Source organism: Diaphorina citri, unplaced genomic scaffold (assembly GCF_000475195.1).
Source record: "Diaphorina citri unplaced genomic scaffold, Diaci psyllid genome assembly version 1.1 scaffold33, whole genome shotgun sequence".
NCBI classification, from domain to species: domain Eukaryota; kingdom Metazoa; phylum Arthropoda; class Insecta; order Hemiptera; family Psyllidae; genus Diaphorina; species Diaphorina citri.
The window spans coordinates 1-13,096 of NW_007377470.1; the positions used below are offsets into that span (position 1 = coordinate 1).

At 39.5% G+C, this 13,096-nt stretch overlaps 2 protein-coding genes across 2 annotated transcripts in view; both read right to left on the reverse strand.

Annotated features, from left to right (window-relative positions):
• Positions 1–13: 13 nt before the first annotated feature.
• Positions 14–3,290, reverse strand: LOC113468338 (low-density lipoprotein receptor-related protein 1B-like; the record flags this gene model as incomplete). Its single annotated transcript, XM_026825167.1, has 4 exons — positions 3,257–3,290; positions 2,738–2,881; positions 1,484–1,714; positions 14–331 (listed from the first exon to the last, which is right to left on the reverse strand). Coding segments are annotated over exons 2-4 (658 nt in total), but the record flags the coding sequence as incomplete, so codon positions are not given.
• A 361-nt stretch (positions 3,291–3,651) lies between these two features.
• Positions 3,652–13,096, reverse strand: part of LOC103511456 (low-density lipoprotein receptor-related protein 1B-like) — a 48,171-nt gene continuing 38,726 nt past the window's right edge. Inside the window, exons 27-34 of the mRNA XM_026825173.1 lie at positions 12,542–12,796; positions 11,032–11,232; positions 10,619–10,707; positions 5,745–5,860; positions 5,239–5,412; positions 4,627–4,838; positions 4,148–4,254; positions 3,652–3,828 (exon numbers count right to left, since the gene is read on the reverse strand). Of these exons, the coding sequence (XP_026680974.1) occupies positions 3,652–3,828; positions 4,148–4,254; positions 4,627–4,838; positions 5,239–5,412; positions 5,745–5,860; positions 10,619–10,707; positions 11,032–11,232; positions 12,542–12,796 (1,331 nt within the window). The remainder of the gene's footprint in view (positions 3,829–4,147; positions 4,255–4,626; positions 4,839–5,238; positions 5,413–5,744; positions 5,861–10,618; positions 10,708–11,031; positions 11,233–12,541; positions 12,797–13,096) is intronic.

Below are 13,096 nucleotides of genomic sequence, written 5' to 3' on the forward strand. Positions count from 1 at the left end.
TAGTTCTACTTACTCGACACTCCCGTAACGGCCGGATACTTCTTCTGGGACACCACCGTCTCTCTCTTCGTCCCATCCATGAACGCCATCTCAATCGTCACCACCTGTTTAGTCACATTACTCCAAAACATCTTCCCCTTCACCGGCCAAACCGCTATCGAACTTATCTTGGACAGCGTACTGGTATCGTTGGATTCGTTGGACAGAATGGTCGTCTGGTATTCGCCTTCTAGATTGCACACGACTATTTTGCTTTGGGTTGGGCTGGAGACGGCTATGAACATGTTCTGTGCTATCCAATCGATGGCTAGGCCGCTAGGATGGGAGATTCCTGAAATAGAGGAATGATAAATGATTGACTGCTGGGTTGTATTCGTTTCAATACACCCAACAGTTAGAATGGACCTTCACAAAGTTACCGCGTCTTCAATCAAGTACCTATATGATAAAAGAGGTTGGGAAGGGTCTGATAGAATGTGGATGGTATCAAATGCTGGGAATTGACCATCATTAATTTTCCTTAAATAGAAAGTACTGGAGGTAGAAGGACCGCTGCATTCCTCACTCAAGGGATATCTCTCGGTATTCAGCAGGGAAACTCGACAGCGGCCATGGGGACTCTGCCAGCTTCTTCACTTTTTAACTCCACGGATCTGTTTGTTTCACAATGATTCTCGAAGGTTCTGTCCGCTTTTGATGAAATTTGGGGAAAATATTCAATACAAAGAACCTCTAAACTACCGAGCGTTTTGACCCCTACATTACCGAGAATAACCTGCCTCAGTAGTAAATAAATGGCTTTATTTAATGTGGCAGGATTCTCCAAAAGGAGCTCTTCCACCCAACCACCAAAGTGGAGTAAGATAAAACTCAAACACTACAATGGAAAATAGAATAGAATAAATAAATGGCTTTATTTAATGTGGCAGGATTCTCCAAAAAGAGCTCTTCCACCCAAACACGAAAGTGGAGTAAGATAAAACTCAAACACTACAATGGAAAATAGAATAGAATAGAATAGAATATACCCTGTTTATACTGCCAGAATAAGACTGAAAAGTCCCTTTACTCCCGCAATCTAAACAAGGTCTTATGTATTTGGTACAAAATAGGTGAAAATTTTATAAAATAAAAGCCTTGCTTAAATTAAAAAAAGGGTATTTCCAGAATAGAGGATCACAAGTTCAGAATTTACCTGCATCCACCACCAGCTGAATCTGTCCGCCCACAATGCTGCTCCTCTTCGAAAGTGGAGTAAGATAAAACTCAAACACTACAATGGAAAATAGAATAGAATATACCCTGTTTATACTGCCAGAATGAGACTGAAAAGTCCCTTTACTCCCGCAATCTAAACAAGGTCTTATGTATTTGGTACAAAATAGGTGAAAATTTTTAAAAAATAAAAGCCTTGCTTAAATTAAATAATAATAAAAAAAAATAGTGTATTTCCAGAATAGAGGATCACAAGTTCAGAATTTACCTGCATCCACCACCAGCTGAATCTGTCCGCCCACAATGCTGCTCCTCTTCACCTCATTGTACTCCTGATCTGTCCAGTAGATCTTCTTATTGGCAGCATCGAAGTTCAAATTATTCGGTGAAAACACCTGCGGAATGCTGATGGTAGGGATTGTGTGGTAGTAAGGATGCTCTAGGTCGACACCACGGATTTCTCGAGGTCTTGAAAATATGATGAACTGGGAATCTGCCACTGTGGGAATAAAAATAAATAATAAATAAAATTACTATAATAATAGACTCTGAGTGGAAGGTAACCATTAGGGGAGGTTAACGCTGGGGGCATTCTCTACCACCTAACCTTTAGAGCTCCATTATTATGTGGTCCATTTCTCGAATGAATGAGGATCAAATTCCATTCCTCGGCTGGGTTCGAACCCACGCCCTCCTGTTTACGAGGCGACCGTCTTGACAATTACTATAATAATAGACTCTGAGTGGAAGGTAACCATTAGGAGAGGTTAACGCTGGGGGCATTCTCTACCACCTAACCTTTAGAGCTCCATTATTATGTGTTCCATTTCTCGAATGAATGAGGATCAAATTCCATTCCTCGGCTGGGTTCGAACCCACGCCCTCCTGTTTACGAGGCGACCGTCTTGACCACTACGCCACCAAGATAGATTATTATCTCTTAGGGCCATACTTAAAACACGTAAAGTACCAATGTAGTATTACATGTTGATTTTTGATCGTTTTCGGAACAGCTGGCTTTCTTCTATTCTGTCTTCTTACTCTCTTGGCTTTCAGAACGACAAGATAGGTAGATAGATATTATATCGTTTTATTTGTAATAATATTCTGACGGGTGTTTGCAATAGTCAATAATTATAAAGCTATACAAGACTGGCCATACTTAAAACACGTAAAGTTCAATCAACAAACCAATGTAGTATTACATGTTGATTTTTGGATCGTTTTCGGAACAGCTGGCTTTCTTCTATTCTGTCTTCTTACTCTCTTGGCTTTCCGAACGACAAAATAGGTAGATAGATATTATATCGTTATATTTGTAATAATATTCTGACGGGTGTTTGCAATAGTCAATAATTATAAAGCTATACAAGACTTTAGCAGTTACAGTTCCCTCTATCAAACCTCATAAGTCCTCCAAATCTTGTTCTTATGCATTTCCAATTACAGTATAGAATGGAGGAAAATGTTCGAAGAGCAGTGATTTCTTCAGATCATTATCCCGAAACTGGCATTCACTTACCTTGGCAGGTTTTATTATCACTCATAAGCTTCATAACGTGAGGACATTGACATTTGTACGTTCCATTCATCCCTATGAGACACAAGTGAGAACAGTTCCCGTTGTTCATTTCACACGGGGACTTTTTCACTACACCATTGACATCTGAAATTGTGAAAAAAAGGAAAGAGTATATGAGATACACAAAGAGAGTACATTACTGTAAATGGAATCAAATACATTCCTGTAAATGGAGGCTGGACCTTACACAGAGAGCCAGTGTCTTGCTGTGGGACTATAAATAGGGATCAGACCAGCTAAACCCTAACCAGTCTGGCTAGCTGGAGGTTACAAAGGGTTTATCATGCTTCAAAGGAAAAGCACAGGTTCTCATGATTTTTGACTATGGTTCGGGACGGGCCAAATAATTTTGGTCAGATACCATCAACCCCCCTCGGTACAGGTATTTCTTATTTATTTAGATTCACGACTAAAAAAAAAAAAATAAATAAAAACAAATAAATAAAATAAACAATATACCTATAGGCTGTCGACTCGAATGGAAGCTACATATTTAATGAGCCCTTCGCACTCAACCTTTGCTATTTTTTTAGCAAGGGATATTCAGGCTGGTCTACTCCATGTTTGATGTCTCCCAGCCAGACTAAGCTGGTCTACTCCCTATTTAACGTCCCCCAGCCTGACAAACTACACAGAAATATGGTAAATGTAGGAGACTTACAATTGCCAATGAGCGTAGCGTTGTATATCTTATCGTCAATCACATCTGTCCAGAACACCAGATCTTGTTCTTATGCATTTCCAATTACTGTATAGAATGGAGGAAAATGTTCAAAGAGCAGTGATTTCTTCAGATCATTATCCCGAAACTGGCATTCACTTACCTTGGCAGGTTTTATTATCACTCATAAGCTTCATAACGTCCTCAGCACATCCTGACAGTCAAACTCGTGCGGCTCACAAGCCGGAGCACTGATGGTTCGATTCCCGGAGTGGGTGCAATTTGTTTCGTCCGACCAATCGGTACAGTCGTTGACTCCGTCGCATTTTTTGGCGGCAGGGATGCACTTGTTGTCAATGCGGCACATGATCTGAAATCGAGAAGGATTCACGGTTAGCCCAATGGTAACGTGCTTGCTTGCCATGCAGAAGGTCCCGGGTTCGATGCCCACCAAGGACAAAAAATTGTACTCATTTTTCGAGTTCAAATATTTCAACGGGTTACTTTCTGGTGTTCTCGTGTTGACCCAGAACCTCCGTAAATGGGAAGTATTATGTCTCTTCTCGCCCATCTGATGAAGGGCATGATACGACACAGACCACACGAGTCTAATGTAGCAGTTGTTTCATTGCTATGAAATAAAAACGGCGGTGAAACATTCATCTTTTATTTTAATCCTACTTCATAACGTGAGGACATTGACATTTGTACGTTCCATTCATCCCTATGAGACACAAGTGAGAACAGTTCCCGTTGTTCATTTCACACGGGGACTTTTTCACTACACCATTGACATCTGAAATTGTGAAAAAAGAAAGAGTACAATATGAGGTAAATAAAGTGGTGCAATATTAAACTGTTGAGATGAAGGGACTATGTCCTAATTCGACAGTCTGAATAAAGCACCAATAACAATAAAATAATAATTACTGCCAATGGAACGGCAAAACCGTATGGGACAGTGTGCTGCAGATTCAAGTTAGCAAAGAGAAAATAAGGTTGTAGTTATGTATTGGGTTAGACTAGGCTTGAATTAATTTTTTGTCTTCTTTCACACTCCTAGCAAGCCTAACTCGGTACATAACCACAACCTAAAACCTAAATTTTAGGTAGGATAAAATAAAAACTACAATGGTAAAAAAAAAAAAAAAAAAAAAAAAAAATACACATATAAACGGCTGGGTCAGTGTTCGCTGAATAAGTGTCACGTCCGATCCATTCCACTTGTTAGCTCGAATCACCGAATTGGTTCTCCAGTCGGTCCAATAAACGTGATTTTCAAACAGAGCGATAGCGAACGGGTGCGTGAGAGAATCGTGATTCGACAGCACTACGTGATGATCTTTCCCGTCATACGTGACCGTGTGAATCGAATCGGATCTGAAATTAGAAAGCAAAAACATGTTGATTTGTTCCGTCATTTTGGGCTATTACATTCAAATGGGGGTCTTTTCGGACGAAATTCCTGTATGCAGAATTCAGTATGCATCCCCATTTTAGACTATTTGAGGAAACAGCTCAAAAGGAGTTAGCGGTTCTCACAACTTTACCCAACAAGTCGCTCAAATTTTGCAGAGGGGTGCTAATTAACTTATGACTACCAAAACTGTCCGCAGGCCGGGTTTCGAGAAATGTACGTGGTTTCATTATATGTTGGTTGGAGGACTAACCATGTCTGCTCATCCCTTGCTCTGCCGACTTATATTACATAGCTTCTACTCATTTTCCTCACGAGGTTGCTCATCCCTAAAGAGAATTTAGCTAATAAAGCAAATCTCACTTTGCATCGATCCAATAGATCCTAGTCAGCTGATAATCCAAGGTCAAACCATTAGGCCACGCCCCCCTAGACGTCAGCAAATCAACTCGAACTATAACACTCCTATGTTCTCCAGACATACTACACCGCTCTATGCGGGGAGCTTTTGAGTCCCAGTCAGTCCAAAATAATAGCCTGGAAAAAACAATAGCAGTTATTTGGTTTATATTAGATATCCCGTGTAAAAAAAGTTGGTAAGTTTTCAGGATATACAAAACACTTGGTAAAACAACTTAAAATCAGAGGAAAAATGAAAATAGTTCCCTTTTTTCGTTTTACAAGATTAATTTATTTTTTTTACCAAACGATGTTTCGCCAGTTACGGCATCTTCAGTGGTATTCCTGAAGATGCCGGAACTGTACCGTATGATGTAACCGTAACGAATAACCTTTAAAGAAAAAGGTTGACATAAGATCAAAGATATGCTTATAACTAGCTTGGTTCTTACCCCAATCTTGGTTCTTACCCAAATCTTGGATCCAACGCAATGGCCCGTGGACTCTCCATATCTCCTGCTATCAGCGTTCGTCTGAATTGACCAGACAGCTTGGCCACTTCTATTTGGTCCAAGTTGCTTTCTACCCAGTACAGATTCTTGCCGATCCAGAGGTTATCTTCGGGCCGACAATTCGGTATGCCTGCAAGCCGACCAATACAAGTGTCGACGCTCGATCCCCCATCTCGTAACACCACTTGGAAAGTTCACACGGTTTTTCGTTTGCCCGTACTAAGTCGTATTTTACCTTCTTTTTACTTTCTATAATTCGCCATTCAAATCAATTACCTATGTATATCTTTCTTTTGATTTGTTTTTTTTTTTTTAATAAAAATTGGCCATTCAAATTGGATAAGACTAGTTACAATGGCATTACTTTACTATGTATTTATTTTTCTTAACTTTGCTAACTCTCCAATCAAAGTGGCTGAGACTACATTACGCATTGATTAAAAGCAGATCATCATATTCTCTTTTGCCGCCCATGATAGAAGAAATTACAAAGTCATTCGCTTTACAATCGTTCTTTTGATTTTTTTTTTTATAAAAATTGGCCATTCAAATTGGATGTGACTAGTTACAATGGCATTACTTTACTATGTATTTATTTTTCTTAACTTTGCTAACTCTCCAATCAAAGTGGCTGAGACTACATTACGCATTGATTAAAAGCAGATCATCATATTCTCTTTTGCCGCCCATGATAGAAGAAATTACAAAGTCATTCGCTTTACACATTGGGGTTCAATAAATTTCCTTCTTTAAGTAGGTTCTCATCCGTACATTCAGACAAAAGCGAGAATTAGTCCAATTGCGGAAAGCATAGGCGTGTTTAGCACAAGCAAAAGTTATATCTATGAGCAGCAAAGGCAAAGAAACATGGCGGCAATGTCTCTTTTTAGCTATTAGGTGAGCGGTGATTAATTTTGGTGAGATAGAACACTAATATGCGTGTAAGTGAGGACAGAGTGCGAGACGAAGTTTGCAGAGAAGAGAGAGTACAGAAAAACCAAGTGAACTTTACAGCGGAGAAGAACAAAGCTGACAAGTTGATTTTGTTTGAGGAGAAAATGTAAACCTTTCACAAGCATGAAATAGAACACCACAAAAAGTTGAAAAAGCGAGAAAACAGAAAAAAGCGAGAAAAGCAGCACATGGAAGTTTAGCATTATTAATTAGAAGTTTGTCCCCTTACATGAAATTATTAAAGCGAATTATTAAGATTTTGTGACTGTGCAGGAACAGATTATTGCATTGATAGGCACAGTCGATTTAGTTTGAACTGATTTCGAGGTTGCTATGACAACGGATATTTTCCCGTCAAAACCATTAGCGGGATTTAAGGCTGTAAATAATCCTTAAGGACTGTGCATATCTTGGCCAGTGTGATGTATCAAACGTGATTAATCCAAACACAGAGGACCATTACCCATATTGGAGCTTTGTTTTACCTGTACATTTGACACATTTGTGGGGCCATTATAGTCAATATTGAAACAATCATTTGAGGACAAAGAGGGCCAACATTTGGGACTGGAAAAAAGAGACGTGGTTTAAACACTCCATTTTTTAACTTTCCTTTTTTTTTAATTTACCTAGATGTTTATTTCTTCTATCAAACAAGGTAACTCTGAGACTCGAACCCTAGCCTCTCAGATTAGGGATTCCGCTCTAAGGCTGTTCAAACAAGGCAAGTATTCTAGTCTACATTTTCTCCTCACTACAAAACCACTTAGGATTAATAGTAAAGTAACATGCTCAAGACCCAATTGCATCTAAAGGATTATTTGAAATTCGAGACCACACTTTTCTTGCCTTTATAACATTTAAGGTGGGGCCAAAATTTAACCCAAAATCAGTTTAACTTACGTTACGTTTAATTTTAGATTATGACCCCGGTACAAATGCAAGGTATTTTCCTCTTTAAATCTATTGAAAAAAAAAAGGAAAAAAACTGTGATCTCGAAACTAAGAAATTAAAAATACGTATTTACAAAGCAAACAAGTAGTCATAACATTGTTTGTTGACAAATTGTAGGTGTCAACACCTACAATAAGATTCAGAGGTTCATCCTTAAAAGAGAACGGTGCATATAACAAGCGTTCGTTGGCATGTTTTTTTTATTATTATTATTATTATTATTTTTAATGGAGTGTAAAAGTGGAATGAATGACTTTCCAATGGTAGATACTTGCTAGAGATGTTGCTAAATACATACTTCAATGATGATGTTAGTGAGGGATGGTACTGTTAGTTATGAGGACTTGCTAAAGGATCAGATAGACTTACCACAGGCTTTACCAGGACCTTGTTCTTCATCTGAGCCATCCGTACAATCCTTCTCTCCATTGCACATCAGGAACTTGTCAATACACTCAACCTTTCCACTCTCACATTGGAATTGGTCTGAAATAAAGAATAATATACCATGCTGATCATGCTTAGATAGGACACAAAAAAATCTTTACGCTTTATTGTAGAACCCTTTTACAGTGGTCACGTGATGAGAAGAGATGAGGATTACGTTGGAAAGAAAGTCAGTCGAATGGAAGTTGAAGGACGGAGAGCAATAGGCAGACAAGAGAAAAGAGGGGAACACTGTGTAAGTAAAGATCTGAGTGAGAAGGGGTTAAGGGGTAATGAAATTCACAACCGAGGTACCTGGAAATTGTTGACTAAAAATGCCGACCCCACTTGAGTTGGAAAAGGTGAAGAAAAATTGTAGCACCGTTTTATTGATCCTGCTCGAATGAGACTGCACTGAAAAGTCCCTTTACCTAAAGGCCCTTAAAGGTACAAAGAAAACCGATTACGGTCGTTTGGACATAAAATCGACCGGATCTTACCTTCGTTACACACGTTCTTAGGAGCCGGGAACGCCGTTTTGTCAAGCACACACTCATGCTGTTCGTTGAGTATATATCCCGTTCTACACGCACACGCTATGCCCGTGGGAGTGGTCAGGCAGAGGTCCTTACACACGTTGTTCTTAGCGGAGCACTGGTTTTCACCTGTGAAGAAAGAAGAGCAAAATTTTTCTCATAAAAAATCAGTGATTCAGAGTAAAACCCCCGGGGCCCAAACATCGAGTAATAAGTGGAAAAATACAGCTCGCTAGTAGGTTCGTTAAGAGTTCTGTCAGTGATTTCTCTTGAAAATTGGGGATATTTTTATAAGAAAAATAGAATAGAAATAACTTGTTTATCCTGCCAGAATGAGATTGAAAAGTCTCTTTACTCTCGCAGAAGATAAGAATTAATAGTAAATGAGGCATGGGGTAGGTACTTAGTAATGCTGTGGTATCCCCAACAAATATGAAGAAGCTCTCTGCTTTATCACAAAGAATTTCTCAGAATCATGATGACCAATTCATGGTAATGAAACGTACCTGTCTCTCTTTTGTGTAACATCTTCAAATCGTATATCGGGGGATCTTCAATATAAAACGATTCCATCTTCTTAGAGGCCAAATTGTACTTCTTGATAGATCCACGCTGAAATTCAGCAATGAACAATTCGCCTTCATAGAAAGCTAAGCCGCTGGGTTGTTTGACTAGGCCGCTGGCTTGGTCTATGATCATCTGAAAATTAAGAAAAACTCAATTTAAATAAAGAAAATTAACAGGACCTACAAGGTACACTTTCGTAATATTTAAACACCCATACCATATTATAACGCTTTGAGCCATCTTTGAAGTAATAATAGACTAGAGTGGAAGGTAACCACTAGACGAGGTTAACGCAGGAGGCGTTCTCTACCACCTAACCCTTAGAGCTCCACTATTATGTTCCTTCCCAGCCTCAGCTGGGACTGAACCCGCGCCCTAATATTTACTTGGTGAGTGCTATGACCACTACGTCCCCAAAGCAGGTAGACATTATCGCAAAAAAAAAAAAAAAAAAAAAAAAAAAAAAAAAAAAAAAAAAAAAAAAAAAAAAAAAAAAAAAATAATTTTTTTTTTTTTTTTAACCCATTTTTTCAAACAAACACCTACTCTGGAATCTGAACCCAGGACCTCCAAGTTAAAACTTACCGTTCTCTCAGACCCATCCACGCGTACAGACTCGACTGTGTTCAAATGAGAGTCACACCAGTACAGAATATCTTGGTTGTAATCTATCACCAAGCTGCTAGGCCACTGAATGTTTTTCGTCACGAGCGGGGATCGATTTTCTCCGTGCATGCCGGCTTTTTCGATTCCACCATCGGAAGAATTGCTGGGAGACAGAGACCAGAATGCCCAGAACATGTATCTGAAAGGGTAAGACGAAATGAAAAGGAATTTTAATTGTGTTAAGCATTTCGTAGAAGCTTAACCCGATCTACCTCGGTGGTGTAGTGGCCTGGTAAACAGGAAGGCGTGGGTTCAATCCCAGCCGAGGTATGGAATTTTATCCTCAATATAATTTGAGAATTTGACCACAATAATTCGCCCGGGGCGGATTTTATTTTAACAGATAAGGTTCGTTCTCGGAACGGCTGGCTTTCTTCTATCCTGTCTTCTATTTTCAGTTTGGGGACGATAAGACTTCAGCAGTTACAGTTCCCTCTATCAAAAAGAAGAAAAAAAAAAGATGGGGGTGTGTTCAAGTGAGCAATTTAGAAATGAGGAAACCCCAGAAACTCAATTTTTTTTTAGTACCTTCATGTCCTACCGTATACACGTAACCCATCCTTTGGGGCAGTTGCCCCTACACCTAAGCCTCAGAATGGGCTTCTTGTGTATGGAGTTAAGCTAGTTCTACTTACTCGACACTCCCGTAACGGCCGGATACTTCTTCTGGGACACCACCGTCTCTCTCTTCGTCCCATCCATGAACGCCAGTCCAAGTTGCTTTCTACCCAGTACAGATTCTTGCCGATCCAGTCGACAGCTAGTCCTTCGGCTGTTGAGAGACCTGTTTGTACTACAACGTCGATGTTGCTGAGGGCTGAAACGAGAAGAGTAAAACATTATAACCCGCAAGAAATTCATTCTTCTTCTTCTTCTTCTTCTTATTCGCCTTTTTCCGTGTACAGACGGGGTCGGCGTTTTTCGTCGGCCTCTCAATCAGCCCTAGGGTGATTGTTTTGGGCTGACATTTGATTTTGACTACATATTTTACGAGCCCTTTGCTGTTTCTTTAGCAAGGGATATTCAGGCTGGTCTACTCCATGTTTATAGTCCCCCAGCCAGACTAAGCTGGTCTACTCCCTATTTAACGTCCCCCAGCCTGACAAACTACATAGAAATATGGTAAATGTAGGAGACTTACAATTGCCAATGAGCGTAGCGTTGTATATCTTATCGTCAATCACATCTGTCCAGAACACCATGTTAGCGGTGGGCGTGTAGTAGAAATCCAGAGCGATCGTATTCTTCAGACTAGAGATGAGGGCTATCACATTGAAAGTCCTCAGATCGACTCCCCGTAGCTCGTGACGATTCGAGAAGATAACGAATGGGGATGAGTCATCTGAAAAGAAATCGAATCAATTAATATTATTCTTCCTTTATTCGACTGCATTACTTTCTGCTAGCAAGGATAATTCAAATCAAACCATTTATTATTTGTGGTAAAAGAGAGTATATTATCAAATCATTAATTCTTTGTGGTGAAGCAGAGAGCTTTTTCACAACTTTTGTGGATATCACAGCATAACTAAGTGCCTGCTTTACTATTTTTTATCTACTCATATCCATCCTCAATTCTGACGTGCTAAGCGAAAACGCCGTACACTTTCTGCTAGCAAGGATAATTCAAATCAAACCATTTATTATTTGTGGTAAAAGAGAGTATATTATCAAATCATGAATTCTTTGTGGAGAAGCAGAGAGCTTTTTCACAACTTTTGTGGATATCATTATCACAGCATAACTAAGTGCCTGCTTTACTATTTTTTATCTACTCATATCCATCCTCAATTCTGACGTGCTAAGCGAAAACGCCGTATGTCAAAAAAATCGATTTTTGGTTTTTGGTGCCAAATGGTTCCTATGATCCTAAATTTTGATCCTAGAAAAATCGATTTTTGGTTTTTGGTGCCAAATGGTTCCTATGATCCTAAATTTTGATCCTATATTTTTTTCTTTATCCTAAACCCCTTAAAAACCACACTAAAACGTTTTGCCGTATGTCAAAAACTTATGTTTGCCGTATAGATTGAAATCTTTAAACTCGATTTCTCGAAAGTAGGGTTTTTTGACATACGGCGTTTTCGCTTAGCACGGCAGAATTGTCCTCACGAGGCTGAGTGCCGAATTTCAAGCAGAGAGCCGAAAAACTCCGACCCTGCCAGGAATCGAACCCGGCTGTGGAGTACAAGCCTAGTGTGATACTCACTAGGTCACGAAGGTTGCTTATTATTAAAGTTCTCACAAATACAAGAAATTACAAACAAAGGTGCGAAATTATTGCCTAAGGCAATTTCTGCCCTTCATCCCTGATTCAATTAGCTACCGTGGTTTAAAATAACAAAAATTCAACTCACTTTTACTCTTGCTTTTACACGTAAACATATCAGGTTCCAGCTCATAACCCAATTGTCCTTACGAGGCTGAGTGCCGAATTTCAAGCGGAGAGCCGAAAAACTCCGACCCTGCCAGGAATCGAACCCGGCTGTGGAGTACAAGCCTAGTGTGATACTCACTAGGTCACGAAGGTTGCTTATTATTTAAATTCTCACAAATACAAGAAATTACAAACAAAGGTGCGAAATTATTTCTGCCCTTCATCCCTGATTCAACTAGCTACCGTGGTTTAAAATAACAAAAATTCAACTCACTTTTACTCTTGCTTTTACACGTAAACATATCAGGTTCCAGCTCATAACCCGCGTGGCATGTACACTTGTACGAGTTATTGGACACGCTAGGCTCACAATCTTGCGAGCACGTACCCCACGCCTCGCACGGGTGTAGGTACGAGCACGTAATGAGGTCTGGCTGAAGGTACATGTCGCGGGGACAAACGCACATGAAGCCCTCGGGTGTGTTGTAGCAGTCGTGGTGGCAGTCACTCCGGAGGCACTGCTTTTCGTCTGCAAACGAATGGAAAAGAGGAATATTTCTGTATACTTTGAGGGTTCAAATCAAATTGACTTTTGGCAATGTTCATTCTCGGAACGGCTGCTTTCTTCTATTTCGGGAGGAGCTTAGCAATTATAGTTCTCTCTATCAAATCTCTTAAAAAAATATATATATTTGTATACTTTGAGGGTTCAAATTAAATTGACTTTTGGCAAAAATGCATTATAAGGAATTTTTTTAAAGGAATTTTAATTGTGTTAAGTAAAGGGACTTTTCAGTCCTATGCGAGCAGTATAAATAAGCACTATTAT